General features: G+C 43.0%; 1 protein-coding gene across 4 annotated transcripts in view; it reads left to right on the forward strand.

Annotated features, from left to right (window-relative positions):
- The first annotated feature begins 1,703 nt into the window (after positions 1–1,703).
- Positions 1,704–19,375, forward strand: part of MID2 (midline 2) — a 94,681-nt gene continuing 77,009 nt past the window's right edge. For 2 of the 4 annotated variants that reach the window (XM_061177848.1, XM_061177849.1), the window contains exons 1-2: positions 1,704–2,005; positions 14,246–14,961. In XM_061177848.1, the coding sequence (XP_061033831.1) occupies positions 14,302–14,961 (660 nt within the window). In that variant the 5' untranslated portion in view covers positions 1,704–2,005; positions 14,246–14,301. Of the gene's footprint in view, positions 2,006–2,590; positions 2,648–14,245; positions 14,962–19,375 lie in introns of those variants that run through there. The other 2 variants (XM_061177846.1, XM_061177847.1) reach the window with 1 other exon arrangement.

The following is a 19,375-nucleotide window of genomic DNA, read 5'->3' on the forward strand; positions in this document are numbered from 1 at the left end:
GTATACGCCATATTCAGTGCATATACACTGAATGTATATGCCACATTTTCTTTATCCATTCATCTCTCCACGGATATTTAGGTTGCTTTCAATTCTTGCTATTGTGAATAATGCTGCAATGAACATGGGGGTGCAAATATCTCTTTGAGAGTCTGCTTTCAATTCTTTCATATATATTTCCAGAAGTGGGATTGCTGAATCATACGGTAGTTCTATTTTTAATTTTTTGAGGAACCTTATTGTTTTCTATAGCAGTTGCACCATTTTACATCCCCGCCAACTGCGTACAGTGTTCCAATTTCTCCACATCCTCATCAGCACTTACTATTTTCTGGGTTTTTTTGGTTTCTTTTTTTTTAATACTGGTCAGACTAACAGGTGTGAGATGATATCTTATTGTAGTTTTAGTTTGCATTTCCCTGATGAATAGTGATGTTGAGCATCTTTTCATATGCTTGTTAGCCATTTGTATATCTTCTTTGGAGAAATGTCTATTCAAGTCCTTTGCCCATTTTTTAATCGTGTTATTTATTTTGTTATTGGGTTGTAGGGATTCTTTACATATTAACCCCTTATCAGATACATGATTTGCAAATATTTTCTCTCCATTCTTGCCTTTTCACTGTTGATTCTCCTGTTGCACAGAAATTTTTAAGTTCGATGTAGTCCCACTTGTCTATTTTTGCTTTATTTTTGCCTGTGCTTTTGGTGTGACTCTTTTACTTCTCTTAGGGCCAGATTTTCATCAGGATAGCTTGGTTGTGATTTTTGCCTTCCTTTCCACCTCAGTACTCTCTAGCACATTGTTTTGTTTTTAAATAAATTTATTTATTTATTTTTGGCTGCCTTGGGTCTTCATTGTGGTGCGCAGGCTTCTCATTGCCGTGGCTTCTCTTGTTGCCGAGCACGGGCTCATGGGCTCTAGAGCGCAGGCTCAGTAGTTGTGGCGCACAGACTTAGTTGCTCCGCGGCATGTGGGATCTTCCTGGACCAGGGCTCGAACCCCGTGTCTCCTGCATTGGCAGGCAGATTCTTAACCACTGCACCACCAGGGAAGTCCTAGCACATTGTTTTACAGGGGTGTTGGCTAATTACTATTGGTTCTCTGATGGGATACACCCAGAATTACCTTAATTTTTCTGGAATCATTCCCATGGAAGAAGGTAATGGGAGGCCTATGTGAGAGGGGGTTGTTTCCTCCCATTTTCTCACTTCTTTCCCTTTCATCTCCCCTTTTTCTCCCCTTCCAGAATCTCCTCTGGGGCCTCCTTCCCTCTCCCACCCTCCTCGTGAGTGGGGCGGTGGTCTCTGAGCCAATGACAGGTCAGCCCAAGGGCTGACTCCAGACCAATGAGCGCTTCTGGGTTCCAGAAGGACCAATTAGCTTATTAGGGACATTGAATACCTGTATGGCTGGCATCTGTCCCATTGTCCTCTTATTAACGACCCTCTTGTTTTGTCCATCAAGGATTTGAATGTGTAAATGAAGCCATATTCTCTCTCTCCCATTTTTTTTTGGTTTTGTTTTTAAATTTTGGTGGCTTTAATCCATCCCCACAACTTCTGCCCAAAGCCAATAAAACACAGCCATTCTCCCTTTGTAAAAAGAAAGAGGGGTTGGGTTTCCTTCAATTGTCTGCCCTTTTCTGTCTCCTCCACTATTTTTGTTTTACTCTGTAGTTAACTTTGCATAGAGCAGCTTCGTCCGAGGACCTGTGCGGTGGACCTAGGCACTCTTTTCTCACTGCCGGTTGCAACCGCCTTTTCGTTGTTCTAAGCTGGGGGTTTGTGGGACCAGGGGCTTGGCGGCTGGGAGAAGAGTTTGGCCAGAGCCTTCCTTCGCATTTCACACACATTCTGCTCTCGCTCTCTCTCTCTTACACACACACACACACACACACACACACACACACACACACACACACACACACCCGTTCGGGCCCCTCTCCGTGTGTCTTCCTTCAAGATGACAGGGCGCTGGAGAAAAGGCTGCTGGAATCAGCTGGTAGGTACAGTAGTAGCCCGAACCCCACCCACCCGCTGCCTTTGCTCGCTCAGGTTTCTCCGGTCACTCCTGCCAGGGGAGAAAACATGTAAACGCGCCTCTAGAGGAGGGGCAGGGGGAGCTGGGAGCTGCGGGGGCGGCGGAAGGTGAGCCGGGGAAGGTGGCCGAGCACCCGTGCTGCCGGGCCCTTCCCAGAGCTCCCTCGGGGCGGCAGTCCCAGCCCGGTTCGCCCCCACCCCATCCCCCTTTTCGTCAGGATTGCCTTTTTTCCCCCTCCTTCTGCGGCGGCGGAAATGACAGTGTGGTGCTGCCGCGGTGTCATGGTGCTGCCCCTGGACTGAGGAGCGAAAACTCTAAGTTTGGCTCGGGAGACCCAGCCGCGGTAGCTTGGCGGCCGCCGTGCTGTCCCCGGCGGGGCGCGCGGGCGGGCGGATCCCGGCTGCTGCGCGGCGGCGGCGGCGAAGGCGGGCGGCGGCCTAGAGCGGCGACGGCAACGGCGGCAGCGGCGGCGGCGGCGGCGGCGGCGGCGGCGGCGGCCGGAGAGCTCGCGCCGGAGCCCGAGCCAGTTCGCGCAGGAGGCAGGCGAGCACCCGGCGCCCTCGGGCGCGCCGAGGACATGGCCGGCAACCGGGAATGCTCTGGGTAAAACGCGTCCCCTCGCCGCGGCCCCGGGGGCCGAGCGCCACCGCCGGCGCAGGGCTCGGCCCCGGCTCGGGCCGCGTCTCAGGTGCGGCCGGGGCCCGGCGCGGGCAGAAGGCTGCTCCGGGGCTCGGCGGGGCGTGATGACGGGGCCCGCGAGGCTCGAGGTGGCGGCGGCGACGGAGGGCGCCCCGGCCCGGCCCTGGCTTCCCGTTGCGCCGCTGGGGCCCGGGCACCCGTCGCTGCCCTCCCGGGACGGAGTTTGCACTCCGCGATGCGGGGCGGGGGCGGGTCCGAGGCCTCCCGCGCAGCCTGGTCGGGCCGGGTGCGGCCCCTCGAGCGGCTCTCCTGGAGCCTGGGTGCTGGTCTGGGAAAGGGCACCGCCGCCTTCCCACGCTCCCGCGGCCGGCAGCCTCCTCGGCCCGGGCGGCGCCCCTCGGCCGCCCGGCGGTGGCTGCTGCGGCAGCCGGTTGCTGCGGACAGCCTGCCCGCAGGAAGGCCCGGTGAAACTTAATCCCTTTGCTGCCGGGGGAGCGATCCTCGAGTCTCCGTCTGGGTGGTTCCTTATTTCTGGCCTAGCTGTGAAAGCAGCTCAGTGGGGGAGAGGGAAAACTTACAGGTCCCCAGGACAGGCTGCGACTGAACCCGGGAGAGGTGGGGTTTTTCCATTCCTGGCTCGTAAGAATTAAGTAAATAACGGCGGAGTAGATTTACAGAAACATTTTCGGTGATAAGGATTAGGTTACTTAGCATTTCGTATGCAGCGCATTTCTTGGAGGTGTTTCTTCTCGGAGCAGGAAATTGGGATCCTGAGGGTCGTTGGGTTCTTCACTTTCTCTCTTCCACACTCCCCTACCCGCCTTCACGCTCACTCGCCTTCTTCCTACGTGGTCGTCACACATCTACCTGCCCACCCGAATCTCCCACCAACCACCCGTCCCCTGGACTCCTCCCCATCAATCTGTGCACTCCCAGCCTCCCAGCCATGCAGCCTCTGGTTTGTGAGCCAGTTTGCCTTTTTGAGGGTTTCTGAGTGTGGGGAGGGTGGATGGTGATGGTTGTTTGTGAAGAGGAGCCCTTACAAAGGAATATGTTGGAGGCTATGTAAATAGACAAGTACTGTGTGTGAGTTGATTCTTCTGATTCTCAAATTGGGCCAAGAGGGCTGCCTTTAACCCCATTCTGTTCCCTCCCAGTACTCTAATCAGTTCTCTGGCAATGTTCCAAAAGAAGGGAACTGCTGAATAGGGAGACTCCCTCCCTACTCTACCCGGGCTGGTTACCCCTAACCCTCACATGCCCCTTTTCACTTCTCTCCACTGATCACTGCCCTGGGGGGAAAGAGTCTTTGCTATTTTTCTATATTCCTGCCCAATCAATTAACTTAATGCAGATATATAATGTAAATTAGATTTCTCCTGATTGTTCCTCACAACTTGATTTATGTGCTTGAAATACAAGTCTAGGAGCCAAGAAGATCAGAGAGTTCATCCCAAATCTGATGTTGCATTGGCTTTGTGGCCTTAGGACATTCCTATGACCTTTCACTTGTATGAAAGGCATCATATTGTGTACTGGCTATTGTGAGTCTTGGCTTGGCCCTTTGAAGATGAAAGGGTTCTATAAACTCTCAGCACTATACTTTTCGAAGAAAGTTCTTCATTTACCTTTTATTGGGGTAATAGATTGGGTGTAAGTAGCAACCCTAGTTTACTGGGAACCCTAACTTGCCATTATTAATCCCCTTGGGAGCCAAATCTATCACTCTACTTTGGTCCTAAGTCTGTTTCTTTTTTTTTCCTCTAGTGCACATGCAACTGAATGAAAACATGCATAAAAGTAGGCATACAGAGTAATTGGTGATTATTTTATGCTAAGGCTTGAATCATATCTAATGTACTCCAACCTAACAATCTGAGTCAGACTCATTTGAAAACATAACCTCACTAATTTTTAGCCCATATGGGGGCAGGTAGTTAATTTCTACTGAAAAGTGGCATAAATAATTTTAGGCATGGCTATCTGAGCATGATTAGCATCTAGCAGTGGTGAGTCAACAATATTTATTAAAAGCACCTACAGTGTGCAGAATCCTCTGTTGACTGGTCTAAGGCCCCAGCCTTGGCCTTGTATCTTGGCCTCCTGCTTGTTTAAGGCCTACCTCCTTACTCGAAGCTCCGGGATTAGGACAGGGAGGGGCTGTGCGGGGCAGGGGTAGAGGCTAGGGACATGAAGGAGCGACTGTTTCCCTCCCATTTACTTTCATGACTACTAGACTCCTCATCTAGCATGTTGTACCTTGCAAGGCCACCCCCCCGGGAAGTACTGCCGCAAATCAGAATGACTTGCTTGCTTCATGAACATATCATCTGAACAGTGCAAATTGATTTAGGTGAAATTGGTTTAGTTAATCCCTCCTCTAAGTGCAGGGCAACTTGCTCAAACTTGTATATCCTAAAGCAGTGCCAGTGGAGTCTCATAATAGCGTCCAAAAATTGCTGTGGGTAGTGAGCCTGTCCATTCCCTCATCCCTCCTCCCATGAAATCTGCTGACACCATGACAATTGAGAAGGAAACTGCAGAAGGAGTATGTCTTTGCTACTTGGTGAGGAGGAGAGAATGTCCTCCCTTGACTCTGTCCCTTAGTACTCAGGTTCTCTCTTTCCCAACAGGGACAGACAGCCCTAAAAAGGAGGTGAAGACAGGGCGGAGGCACAGAATGTGTCTCAAATGGCTGTTCTCAGAGGTACCTGCTTGGCCTTGTGTGTGTGTGTCATTCAGTCTCTATGGGTCTTGGTAAGTCCCTAGCTGTTAGGCCATGGGCCTCTGCTGCTAGTGGAGGCCAGGGGGTGTTCCATTTCCAGTTAGCATTAAGTTTTTGGTCTTCTCTTCTGTGCAAAAGGGGAACATGTTGTACTGTGTTTGCGAAGCACCTCCTTACTTAGGCTGAGTGCCTTGACTTAGAGCATTGCATCACCAAGATATGACATGTAACATGTTGTTACTGCATATACGACAGTTCAGGAGAGTTCACAATTGTTCACTTTTTGATGAATGAAATTTGGGTACCAAGGTGGTGGTGTGCTAATGTCTGTATTTCAGGTCTCTCAACAAACATTGTGTTCATCACTGAGCAGTGTGAAAAATAGACTAGAAAAGTGTTTCTCAACCAGTGTGTTGGATCATGCTAACATGTGAGAAGACCAGATGAGTGGTGTTGAGACAAGATGTTCCAACTCCAATGATCCCTCTGTACGGGCTGCTAGCCCTCTTTTTATTTCCCCTCTCTTCCAAGGATCAATATATGTTTCTGTCTCCATTTTCATGAATTAAAACTCTGCTAAGAGTCTTCTGTGGGCACTGGAGGTTTGTGGCTCTTTCTACAGTTTCTCTTTTTCCATCTTCCCCTTCTGCATGATCACAGACAGACATATTCTTTTTTGACAATCTCCCAGCTCCTGCATTGCCCTTAGAAATCCTGTAAGCTGCTAAGACTACTAGATGGTTAAAGTATAGGAGGTGGAGGGATTTTGAGTAATGTGCCAACATCCCTACTCCCTTCTCTGTGTTGGGTTCAACTGAATACATAATAAGGGTGTTGGTTCTGCCTAAGTGGGTTAGCAAGGTATCCTTAGGAAGACTTGTCCTACTTGGGTTCTTTTCTCCCTGCAGAGCTCTGACTGCCTGACTTTGGGCTTTGTCTCAGACTCTTTCCTGCAGGTCACACTCCTCTAGTTGATGAACAGCATCCCCAGTCTCTGGATCTTCCTCTTACAGAGACCAGAAGATCTGATAACAAATTCATTATATAACCTAAAATCCTCCTGAAACAGAAAATCCCGGTATTTACAATTTGCCCAGTTAGGGGAATAATGTATGGGCATGGTAGACAGTGCTAATGCAGGACAGTGACATGTCTGAATGTATACAGCCCAGAGATAGAAAAATGGTTTACAGTCCAGAATCCTCCATCGCTTTGTCTATAGCCCTTTGTTCAGTGTTGCTAAGATCCATGTGGTTCCCAGGGGAGTAGAAGCTTGATTTCAAATAGGCTTCTGTTCTCTGTCCCTTGTTTCTGACCTGAACTTGGGGTCCTCTCAGCCTAACACTCAACAGCATGCCCTACATACATATATTGCCAATTTTATTCTGTAGTAGAGATGACTGCCCATCCAGGGGGGGCACTGAACATTAAAAAATTTACAAATATTTTATTGGGTAACAGAGATTGGGAAAAGCAGTCCTAGAATAGATGGAAAGCTGTGCTGGTAGCAGTAGGTAAATTAAGTTTTTTCTTCATTTGTTCTCCAATCTGGAAACTGCTAGTGTAATTGGCATTAAGATAAAGGTGTTATGAATTATACTTAACGATTTGTGACAATTATCATGTGTTACCTTCGCAAATCTGTTTCTTGGTTACTTAGATTAATCTACTGTGTTTGTAGCAGATCTAGGACTTTTAGTTCTGCTATTGTGATATTCCTTTTAATGTTTATGATGACTATATTGTATAAAATAGTCAATGGCTGGATTTAGGAGCTAATTATTGTAAAAAAAAAAAAAAAAAGATCATTAAGGAACTTCCCTGGTTGAGACTTCGCCTTCCAATGCAGGGGGTATGGGTTGGATCCCTGGTGGGGGAGCTGGGATCCCACATGCCTTGGGGCCAAAAGACCAAGACATGGAACAGAAGCAACATTGCAACAAATTCAATAAAGACTTTGAAAATGGTCCACATCAAAACCATCTTTAAAAAAAGTATAGGTCTCAAGTCATTAAAAAAAATCATTAAATCCATGTACTATAAAATATTAAGTAGGCTTTAATAACCTATTAGACAGGAACTGGCTCTGGTGCTGTCAGTCGGTAATCAACCTCCAGTCCTGAGCTCACCCTGTGCGTGATAAAAGCTTAAGAAAAAAGAAGAGAGACAGTTCTTCCCTTTGGGGGGGACTCCAGTCTAACAGGGGAGACATATGAGCATAATAAATACCACAAGCAGACCCATGGTCCTCCAGAAAACTTGTGGGGGAGTGTAATTGTCCTCCATTATGTCAACCATGCATTTGGGGTGAATTTCCAAACATGTGCTATTTCCTTAATAACTTGCTCTGTGTCTGTCATCTGTGAATGTGTGTTGAGAATATCTGTATTTGTAAAGCAAGTTAATAATTTTATTTTATTCTCATCTGATCCTCACAAGAGCCCGTGAGATGGGTAGGGCAGGTATTTTTCATTTGACAGACGAGGAGGCTGTGGCCCAAACAGTTTAAATATCTTACCTGGGATCACTCAGCTAATTCAGTTTAGAGCCAAGACTACAACCAGGCTCTGTTGTGAGGATCAAATGAGATAGTGGCTTTGGAACCATTTGAAAAGTGTAAAATAGGTACACAAATGTAAGGTGACTGTTATTATTAATTATGCTTACTGACCACCTAGCCTCTTTTTTCTGGGTTTCTATTTTCAGTCTATCTTTTTAGGGTGAGAATTCTATGCATTGGTTGCCTTTTATGTTCCCGAATGATCATTTCTGAAATTAAAGGGGTCTTTTCCTACTAATAGTATTCTAGGATTTGGTTGTCTTCCTTTTCTTCCAAAAGGTGTTGTCATTAGTTTGTACTCCCATGGGACTCTCCTCGCCTTTAGTTGTCCCCTGGAACACCCATTATATCTTCTTTGAAGTACAACAGGCAAAACCAGCCACTGTCCTTGGGCACCTTGGCTTAGCCAAGGGTAAGTAATGCATTTTGTTTATTTCCAGTTCGTTTCATGATGACGCCCATCGCTTGTCAGCCTTTCTAGTCACACTAATGAATAAGACTTGTGTCTTGAGGAGCTGGTTTTCAGTAATCCAAGGTGTCTTTCCTATGTGGTAACAGATAGCAAGAGCTCTGTAATAATAGGATGTCGGAGCTGGAACACATGTTAAAGAGATTGTCTGGTGATTCTAGTCCAACTTGAATGACATTTTACAGTTAAGGGAACATCAGACTAAGCCAGGACTCATTTGCTCATCCTCCAAGGCAGAGAGACAGTTTCTGGTGTTTTTAGGAAGAGCTCATGGGACATTACTGTTAATATCCTGAAGAATGTAAATCCTACAAGCCAGCTCAATCCTCATTGTACAGCCCAGGGGTCAGGTTGGGTTTTACACTCATGGTTTTTCTGTGAAGAAAGGGAGACTGTGGCTCCTCAGGGAGGTAATGAGAGCCCAGACCCATGCTCCGCGGACCTGGAAGATGAAAACTAGATGGAATATAAGCTGTTGAAATAAGTGGGCATTTAATTATGTTCAAATAACACTTGAAATAATAGCATTCTGCCAAGTGCAGATCATGGCTTCTCTCTCTGATCAGAGTTAACTGAATGTTGGATTTGAAGGGCAACGCTGAAATCAATCTTTCATTTTGTAAGTGCAGAATGTATTATTTTTATTCTAATCGCCTGCATTGAAAACTCCTCCTTTGTATTTCTATCTACTCACACAGCCTTATGATACCTTCTTAAGGTTTATTCTCATCAACTTTTTTTTCAGGAGTCTCAGCCTGAAGGGGGGTGCAGGGTGACGATAAGCCATACAGAAACAATTTTATACTAGAACAAGGGCAAATACATAAGCATCCTTATTTGACTACACAGCAGTAACTTAATGATATGGAAGGGAACAAATCAGTGGATGTGGATGTGGGCATTTGTTTCTTAACGTGGCATTTGGTCTGCCCGCCTAGGCATTTCATCAGTGCGTTTTTATGACAAACCATTGTGTTTTCTGGCAAAAGCTTCATGATTACCTGTCATTCGGTGACACTCTATCAGGTTTACATCCTGTCTTTATCCTTAGTATATTCTCTAATTCTGCATAGATTAGTGATTCACAAACTTTTTGAAGTTGCAGCACTGCCATTGTTTTATTTTTTGTCATACCACTTCCTCCTGTACTTCCTAAAGGTATTTTGTGATCTAGGAGTCAAATATTTTTTAGGAGTCTTATCATTTTTAAATGAATAAAAAATTGGGAGCTGATAATTTTCGGACACCCATTGATCATTAGAGATATCCCAGGTATTGCAAAACCTAGACAGGGAATCACTAACCTAGAAAAACAATTGAAAGGAGTAAGCAATTCAGTAGAGTTTAGAAATAGTACATAGTTACACAGTTGGCAGTATGGAATAGTGGTTAGCTGTTTGTTCACACTCTGGATTGTGGGTTTGAATCTGTTTTAAAAATTAAGGTAAAATCCATATACCATAATATCCACCATTTTAAAGTGTACAATTCTGTGGTTTTTAGTATGTTCACAAAGCTGTGCAATCATCACTGCTAATTCCTAAACATTTTCATCATCACCAAGAGAAAACCCATACCATAAGCAGCCACTCTCCATTCCCTCTACCCCCATGCCCCACGACCCAGGCCCTTGACAAACACTAATCTACTTTCTGTTCTTATGGGTTTGCCTATTCTGGGCATTTCCTATAAAGGGAATCATATAATCTGTGACCTTTTGTGACTAGCTTCTTTCACTTAGCATAATGTTTTCAAAGATTATCCATGTCGTAGCATGTATCAGTACCTCATTCCTTTTTCTTGCTAAATTATATTCTATTGTATGGACATACCACATTTGTTTATCTGTTCATAAGTTGAGGGACATTTGGATTGTTTCCACCATTTGGTTATTGTGAATAATGCTGCTATGAACATTTGTGTACAAGTTTTTGAGTGAGCATATCTTCAGTTCTTCTGGATCATATGGTAACTCTACATTTAACATTTTGAGGAACTGCCAAACTATTTCCCAAAGCAGCTGCATCATTTTACATTCCCACCAGCAATGTATGAGGGTCCCAATTTCTCTATATCCTGGCTGACATTTGCTATGTTTTTAAATTATGGCCATCCTAGTGTGTGTGAAGTAATATTATAGGTATCCTAGTGAGTGTAAAGTGGTATCTCAATGTGGTTTTGATTTGTATTTCCCTAATGGCTAATGATGTTGAGTACATTTTCATATGCTTACTGATCATTTGCATATCTTCTTTGGAGAAATGTCTATTCAGATCCTTTGCCATTTAAAATATATTTTTTTTGCCTTTTTATTGTTGAGCTGTAAGAGTTCTGTTTATTTCTAGATACTTGGCCTGTATCACATGTATGATCTGCAAATATTTTTCCTATTCTGTGAGTTGTCTTTTCACTTTTTTGATGGTGTCATTTATAGTACAGAAGTTTTAAATTTTGATGAAGTCCAATTTATTTTTTTCTTCAGTTACTTGTGCATTTGGTGTCATCTAAGAAACCCTTGCTTAACCTAAGTTCATGAAGATTTACACTTATGTTTCCTTCTAAGAGTTTTATAGTTTCTGTGCTTACATTTAGATTGTGGATCCATTTTGAGTAAATTTTTATGTATAGTGTGAGATAAGGCTGTAACTTCACCCTTTTGCCTGTGGGCATCCGGTTATCCCAGAACCACTTGTCGAAAAGATTATTATTTCCCTGTTGAATGGTTTTGGAACCCTTATCAAAAGTCAGTTGACCATAAATATATGAGTTTATTTTTGGACTCTCATTTTTATCTGGTTTTGAATCTTAACTTTGCTACTTGCAAACAAGTGTGACCCTGGGCACGTTACCTTTTTTGTTGTTGTAAAATAGTACCTGCCTTTTAGAGGGTTGTGCCTGGCGCATGGCAAAAGCACAATAAATTTTAAGGGGAAATGTGCTTAGGTAATCAGGGAGGTAGGGAAAATGGGAGATAGGTTGAAAGGATGCTGAAATATTAGGAGTGACCAGAACAAGGTGGCCTCATAAATGAGAGATGAGATGAACAGATGTTTGGAGAAGTTGCAAAAATACTCAGTTCCCCGAAATTGTAAAATAAAACAGAATAGAAGCAGTATAATAGAAAAAGTTACTTACCGTAAGGAACAGACTGTAACCATCTTATATTATTCTCTATACAGCCGAAATCAGTTAAGGTAGTTATTTTAAAGCACTGATGTTTGGCTTTTTTTCTGTCAAGGACTCTTTTGAGAACATTTTGAATGCTATGGACAACCCTCTCCCCGTGAAAGTGTATATATGATATACATACAGCATCCTTTAAACATTTCTGGAAGGTTCAGGAATCCCTGGTTAAAAATCCTATTTTGACCTTATCCAAGGCAATCCTGACCCATAGCATGCTTTCCTAAGCTTAGTTTCATAGTGAGGTTTAAGTGTCTCACTTAGTCAGGAACAACTCTTAGGACTGCAGGAAAATTCGCAGAGCTTTTCCTCTGTACAGAAGAATTAATATGGCATGCTCCTAAGATTTAGAAGAGTTGTGGTACTCTAATTGTTTTTGTAAAGGTTACAACACAGAGGCAGGTCTATCAGCGATGCATCTTGACCAACTATAATTTTGGCAGGAGGCCTTACTCGATTCTCCCAGGTAGCTTCCAGCACAGACACTGAGGAATGCAGACCTGCAGTTCTGGAAGAGACAGTAATAGAAATGCAGAGTAAGGTGGAGATGGGCCTAGAAGAAAGAGATATGATTCTGAAAGGGACTAGGAGTGAGAGGCAGATTCAGAGAAACTCAGAGGGACACAGAGAGACACAAATAGAAGTGGAAACGTGGTGTCTAGAAACCCTCTTGTAAATAGTCAAGATATTTGTCAAGTGAAGGAGGTGAGATGATTGAAATAAAGGTGTGTGGGAAAGAGCACAGGCCTTGGCATTAGACTGCCCCAGTGCTCTGGGTGTGTATGTTCCTGGTTCATTTACTTAATAACACTGAGCCCCAGTTTCCCAACCATAATATGCGTATAGTATTAGTACCTTCCGTACAGCCTTCCTGATAGAATTTAATGAAATATTGTGTGTAAAGTTCTTAACATGGCACTCAGAATACAGGAGGTGCTCAATAAATGCTAGGTCCCTTCTTTAACTTCCTCTACTTGAAGGGATCCTTCATTTAACAATTTTTAAATACTCTGTGAGTGTGAGGCACTGTACTATGAATAAAAATATGAAATAGTTGATGCCCTTGAGCAAGGAGGGTTAGCTGGAGACACAGATGTGTAAATGAAATAAAACAGAATGTTCTGGAAGCCACCAAGTGGTTGAAGTGATAAACATGTTCAGTGAGAGAACTCCTAGGTCTCTAGGCTTGGATGGTGATATTCAACAGATAGGGAAAATTGGAAGAGGAGCAGGTGTTTTGTTTTGGGGGGCAGGGAAGAATAGCAAGTTCATTTATGGACATGTTGAATTTGACCAATGGAACTACCAAAGGCAATATTCCTGCCTTGAGTGGAAGTTGGAATCTATCATCTCTAAAGTCTCTTCCAATTCTCAGATTCTATGATATATGTACATTTTAATTGTTTTACTTTTTCATCTCTATAGGTGAAGGCTGATAGATGTTATAAGCTACAAAATACTAGCCAACAATTTCCAAGCTCTTGTAAATTCTAAAATAAGAATACCACACATCTCACTTTTTTAAAAAGTGGTTATACAAACATCTAAACTTATCAAACCAACTGAGAGTGACCATTTTACCAAAAGATTCTTCACTTTTACAGTCCAATTTCCTATAGATTTCCATTAAATAGCTAGTTAGTTCAGTGCACTTAAAAGGTTTGATTTAGAAACAGCTTTTAGGGACACATCTATTGTGCTTATGCACAATGTATAATTGCACTCAGTATTTAAGTTTCCTGTGAGAGGGCTATGCAGATATCTCTGACAGATGACAAAACCTGAACAAATACCAGTGGCAGAATCAAACTTTCAAGTCCTGATGAGAGTCTCCGGTGATAGTGAGATGATGAACAAAAGTTATTCAAAAGCAAAAGATGCCTTTCTCTTTCCTATAAATAAGATTAACACCTTAAACCGACAGAATATATTTTATAATTTTTATATTTTAATATTTTTCCTAGTTGTCTCAAGTAACTCAGTTTACTAGAAATAAGATGGAACAGAAGTTTCCATGTGTGGTAACAGGAAGTAATTCAAGTTCACACATCTGAAGAATTTATTATCCTGTGCCGAGAACTACATTTTTCTAAAGCTCTCTCTTCTCTTTTTATGCAGGCTCTGAGAATGGGATCATTTCAAGAACTAGAGAGTTAGTTTCAAATATGGCCTTGTTTTCCTTCCACTAGACGTGAAATAGGAGCAGCCTCTGTATTTTAACTGGAAGTAAAATAGAGAACAATATTGGAGAATGGAGACTGAGAATTTGGCAGGGCCTCAGGTGCATCATAGTCCAGGACAAGAGATGTCAGTGGAGAGGGTGTGTGAGAGACTGATCCGCACCAGTGTGGTGAGTTGGAACAGGAATGTGAGTCAGTAAACCGGGATTCAGAGATGGCCTCTAGCTTCTATTTATTAGCGCAGGAAAATAAACCCAGGCATTTGTCAAAAACAAGGTTTAAAGGGGGAGAATGGCTTTTTGATTAATTCCCAACTCACTTTCCTATTGCTCCAGCATCCCTGGGGAATCCAGCCTATAAAACCTCCATTGGTTAGTGTGTCATTATGCTACATCCACGTTTCCTTTGGAAATGCTTAATGACTCTTGCTTCGTGTTCCTTGCAGGTGAAAGCCCAGCCTCTGCGGTTCTTAATGCCTCAGCAGGATTATTTTCACTAAAGATGGAAACACTGGAGTCTGAATTGACCTGTCCAATCTGCCTAGAGTTGTTTGAAGACCCCCTTCTGCTCCCTTGTGCTCACAGCCTCTGCTTCAGCTGTGCCCATCGCATCTTGGTCTCAAGCTGCAGCTCTGGTGAATCCGTTGAACCCATTACTGCTTTTCAGTGTCCTACGTGCAGGTATGTTATCTCACTGAACCACCGGGGCCTGGACGGCCTCAAGAGGAATGTGACTCTGCAGAACATTATTGACCGCTTCCAGAAGGCTTCCGTCAGTGGACCCAATTCCCCAAGTGAGAGCCGCCGGGAGAGGACTTACAGGCCCAGCAGCGCCATGTCTAGTGAGCGAATTGCTTGCCAGTTTTGTGAGCAGGACCCGCCAAGGGATGCAGTGAAAACATGCATCACCTGCGAGGTCTCCTACTGTGACCGTTGCCTGCGGGCCACGCACCCCAATAAGAAACCTTTCACCAGCCACCGCCTGGTGGAACCAGTGCCGGACACACATCTTCGAGGGATCACCTGCCTGGACCATGAGAATGAGAAAGTGAACATGTATTGTGTATCTGATGACCAATTGATCTGTGCCTTATGCAAACTGGTGGGGCGTCACCGAGACCATCAGGTCGCGTCCCTGAATGATCGGTTTGAGAAGCTCAAGGTAAGGGATCTGGGAGATACCCCTTACACGACTTTGTCTCTTTATACACAGTTATACAGTTAGCAAGTTCCCTAGTAAAACAGGTCACTTTTTCTATATGACAAGTGAATTAACTCCAAATTCTTCTCGTGACAAATAGCCTCCTCGCCTGCAGGCTCTCACTGGAACCTGTTTCATCTGTTGCACAAACCTGCTTGCGTTCGTTCACCTCTGGCCAGTTCTGGGGGAATTAGCCTATGGCTCATACTAATAGTACGTCCAGGGAAACAGCACCCTCTCTCCTCTGACAGTGATATATTGTACCCTATATATCTTTGCCATGATCTTTCTACCTCTTCTTTTAAGTATGTGAGTACCCATGTAGGTGTATTACAATTAGCATATGTGCTGATTTGCATATATATGCGTATAGCTATGGGAAGGTTGGGTGTGTCTCCGGTATGTGTGGGTGGAGGTGTCTGAGTGTATCTATGTAGGTGAGACGTTTTTGTGGAGGACAGTAGTGTATGTGTTTGCACACTCAGTACACTGAATAAACAAAGCTTTGGTACTGGCCGCTACAAATTGCCACCAAGCCCTTAAGAGGGGGCTAATTCTAAACCTGCCTTAAAAAACAGAGCAAAACAAAACAAACAGACAAAAAAGGGACTTCAGTGTACCACGAAGTTAGGAAGGATAATCAAATACCTGAACTAAAAATTTAAACTGAAGGCAATAAATATTTAATCCAGTATCATATTTTGTGCCAGTGTTCGTTTTGAAGTGCTTGTTTGCAGTCTCTGCCTGGGAAGTTCCTGTTCAGTGGCCAGAGTTTTCTGAAGTTGTTGTGCCAGCATAGTATTTATATGCAAGTCTAAGTGCCTATTTTTTTTAAAGCACTACTACCTCACGTTGATGTTAACAAATGTCAGATCCAGCAAAATTGTTTTACTCCCATTGCCTGTCTGCTGTGTGGCTTGATTTCTCTTAAGAAGCTACTTAACAGAAATTCCAGAAAAATAAAAATTTAACTGAATAATAAGATTACCACTCCAGAATCAGGCCTAGATATATAAGCCAAGCTGGAAGGAAGACCCAGATGGGATGGAAGGAAGGCAATAAGGGAGTGGAGATCTTCCTCTTGCCATGCTACGGAAAAGTCATTGTAACATATGTAAAAATTATGATGTTGGTGAGGGTGGTAATACTCAGAATAAGATACATTTTCCGTTCTGTAATTTATTGAAAACAATATTGAGAGTCACATTGACAATGGTTTGTGCTGTTTTTGATTTTTTATTTACATTTAATATTTATAAATTTGTACAAAGTTTAATGTTTGTTGATTTCACTAAGGGTGATATTCTCATTCATATCAAGATGCAGAGAGCAACAATCTCAGTGGCTGCAATTCTTTTTTTTCCCCCATTTTTTATTTTTATTTATTTATTTTTTTAACATCTTTATTGGAGTATAATTGCTGTACAATGGTGTGTTAGTTTCTGCTTTATAACAAAGTGAATCAGCTATACATATACATATATCCCCATATCTCCTCCCTCTTGCGTCTCCCTCCCATCCTCCCTATCCCACCCCTCTAGGTGGTCACAAAGCACCAAGCTGGTCTCCCTGTGCTATGCAGCTGCTTCCCACTAGCTATCTATTTTACGTTTGGTAGTGTATATATGTCCATGCCACTCTCTCACTTCATCCCAACTTACCCTTCCCCCTCCCCATGTCCTCAAGTCCATTCTCTACGTCTGCGTCTTGATTCCTGTCCTGCCCCTAGGTTCTTCAGAACCATTTTTTTTTAGATTCCATATATATATATGTGTTAGCGTATGGTATTTGTTTTTCTCTTTCTGACTTACTTCACTCTGTATGACAGACTCTAACTCCATCCACCTCATTACAAATACCTCCATTTCGTTTCTTTTTATGGCTGAGTAATATTCTATTGTATATATGTGCCACATCTTCTTTATCCATTCATCTGATGACGGACACTTAGGTTGCTTCCATGTCCTGGCTATTGTAAATAGAGCTGCGATGAACATTTTGGTACATGACTCTTTTTGAATTATGGTTTTCTCAGGGTATATGCCCAGTAGTGTGATTGCTGGGTCATATGGTAGTTCTATTTTTAGTTTTTTAAGGAACCTCCATACTGTTCTCCATAGTGGCTGTATCAATTTACATTCCCACCCACAGTGCAAGAGGGTTCCCTTTTCTCCACAACCTTTTTTGATTATGGCCATTCTGACTGGTGTGAGGTGATACCTCATTGTAGCTTTGATTTGCATTTCTCTAATGATTAGTGATGTTGAGCATCCTTTCATGTGTTTGTTGACAATCTGTATATCTTCTTTGGAGAAATGTCTGTTTAGGTCTCTGCCCATTTTTGGATTGGGTGGTTTGTTTTTTTGATATTGAGCTGCATGAGCTGCTTATATATTTTGGAGATTAATCCTTCGTCCGTTGATTCGTTTGCAAATATTTTCTCCCATTCTGAGGGTTGTCTTTTCGTCTTGTTTATGGTTTCCTTTGCTGTGCAAAAGCTTTGAAGTTTCATTAGGTCCCATTTGTTTATTTTTGTTTTTATTTCCATTTCTCTAGGAGGTGGGTCAAAAAGGATCTTGCTGTGATTTATGTCATGGAGTGCTCTGCCTATGTTTTCCTCTAAGAGTTTTATAGTGTCTGGCCTTACACTTAGGTCTTTAATCCATTTTGAGTTTATTTTTGTGTATGGTGTTAGGGAGTGTTCTAATTTCATTCTTTTACATGTAGCTGTCCAGTTTTCCCAGCACCACTTATTGAAGAGCCTGTCTTTTCTCCATTGTATATTCTTGCCTCCTTTATCAAAAATAAGGTGACCATATGTGCGTGGGTTTATCTCTGGGCTTTCTATCCTGTTCCATTGATCTATATTTCTGTTTTTGTGCCAGTACCATATTGTCTTGATTAATGTAGCTTTGTAGTGTAGTCTGAAGTCTGGGAGCCTGATTCCGCCAGCTCCATTTTTCTTTCTCAAGATTGCTTTGGCTACTCGGGGTCTTTTGTGTTTCCATACAAATTGTGAAATTTTTTGTTCTAGTTCTGTGAAAAATGCCATTGGTAGTTTGATAGGGATTGCACTGAATCTGTAGATTGCTTTGGGTAGTATAGTCATTTTCACAGTGTTGATTCTTCCAATCCAAGAACATGGTATATCTCTCCACCTGTTTGTATCATCTTTAATTTCTTTCATCAGTGTCTTACAGTTTTCTGCATACAGGTCTTTTGTCTCCTTAGGTAGGTTTATTCCTAGGTATTTTATTCTTTTTGTTGCAATGGTAAATGGGAGTGTTTCCTTAATTTCTCTTTCAGATTTTTCATCATTAGTGTATAGGAATGCAAGAGATTTCTGTGCATTAATTTTGTATCCTGCTACTTTACCAAATTCATTGATTAGCTCTAGTAGTTTTCTGGTAGAGTCTTTAGGATTCTCTATGTATAGTATCATGTCATCTAGTGGCTGCAGTTCTTAGACTCCTAAGACGGTAGGCCTTGGACTTGGTCTAGTTGAAGCTCTACGCTTTAAAGTGGTATAAATGGAGGCTTTGAGAGGTTAAGCAATTTGGTCAAAGTCCCAGAACTGGAACTGGAACTCAGCTTCTAGAGCTGAGTTGAATTAAGTACCCTTTCTATTGCAGCCTGCTGCCACTTTGTTTTGGACCTAAACTTTCCCTATGAAATGTGATTTGAAACTTGCTTTTATGCTCCAGCAACTGCACATTTCATGGGTCACAGATAAACGGTTAACAGCATCAAGGAAAAGACATAGTATAAACTTACAGCTTTTTACTGGCAAGAGGTGGGGGCAGGGTGCAGCAAGAGTGGGGGACATGGAGAGGTAGAACAATCTCTTGCCAAATATTTGCAGGTGTTGGAACTATAATAAGGCATTGGCCTTGAGAAATATTCCAAACAGAAAAATCTGTATCCATATGTACTGTTGAGATAACAAAAGACTGGATAGAATAAGCCTGTATCTACAGAGCACCAGCTTTTTGAAAACATCCGAAAACATGAAAACATTGGATGATTGATTAGATATTTGGCATCGTGCAGCTATAGTCCTTGTCTCCAGGGATAGATGGAACACAAAAGTATTTTACCAAAAGATCCTTTACTCTGTAACTAATCAGTAATTTTTGGAGAAAGAGAGGCCAAGTTTTGAATCGTTCCCCTTTAAGTTTTTAGGAAATGTGCAGAAAATTGAGATTATAAATTAAGTGGAAACTTCTTTGCTCATTTTTGGACGGAGAGTGGAAACATATGAATCATTCCCAACCGTGTGGTTTGTTATGTTGTCTGGAACATCTTGGGCTTTGAGGGGGGAGAGGGAGGTGCTGCTTGTGTGAGAGGGGGATGGAGTGGGGTAGGAATCACTTTG

This window comes from Eubalaena glacialis, chromosome X (assembly GCF_028564815.1).
Source record: "Eubalaena glacialis isolate mEubGla1 chromosome X, mEubGla1.1.hap2.+ XY, whole genome shotgun sequence".
In the NCBI taxonomy this organism is placed as follows: domain Eukaryota; kingdom Metazoa; phylum Chordata; class Mammalia; order Artiodactyla; family Balaenidae; genus Eubalaena; species Eubalaena glacialis.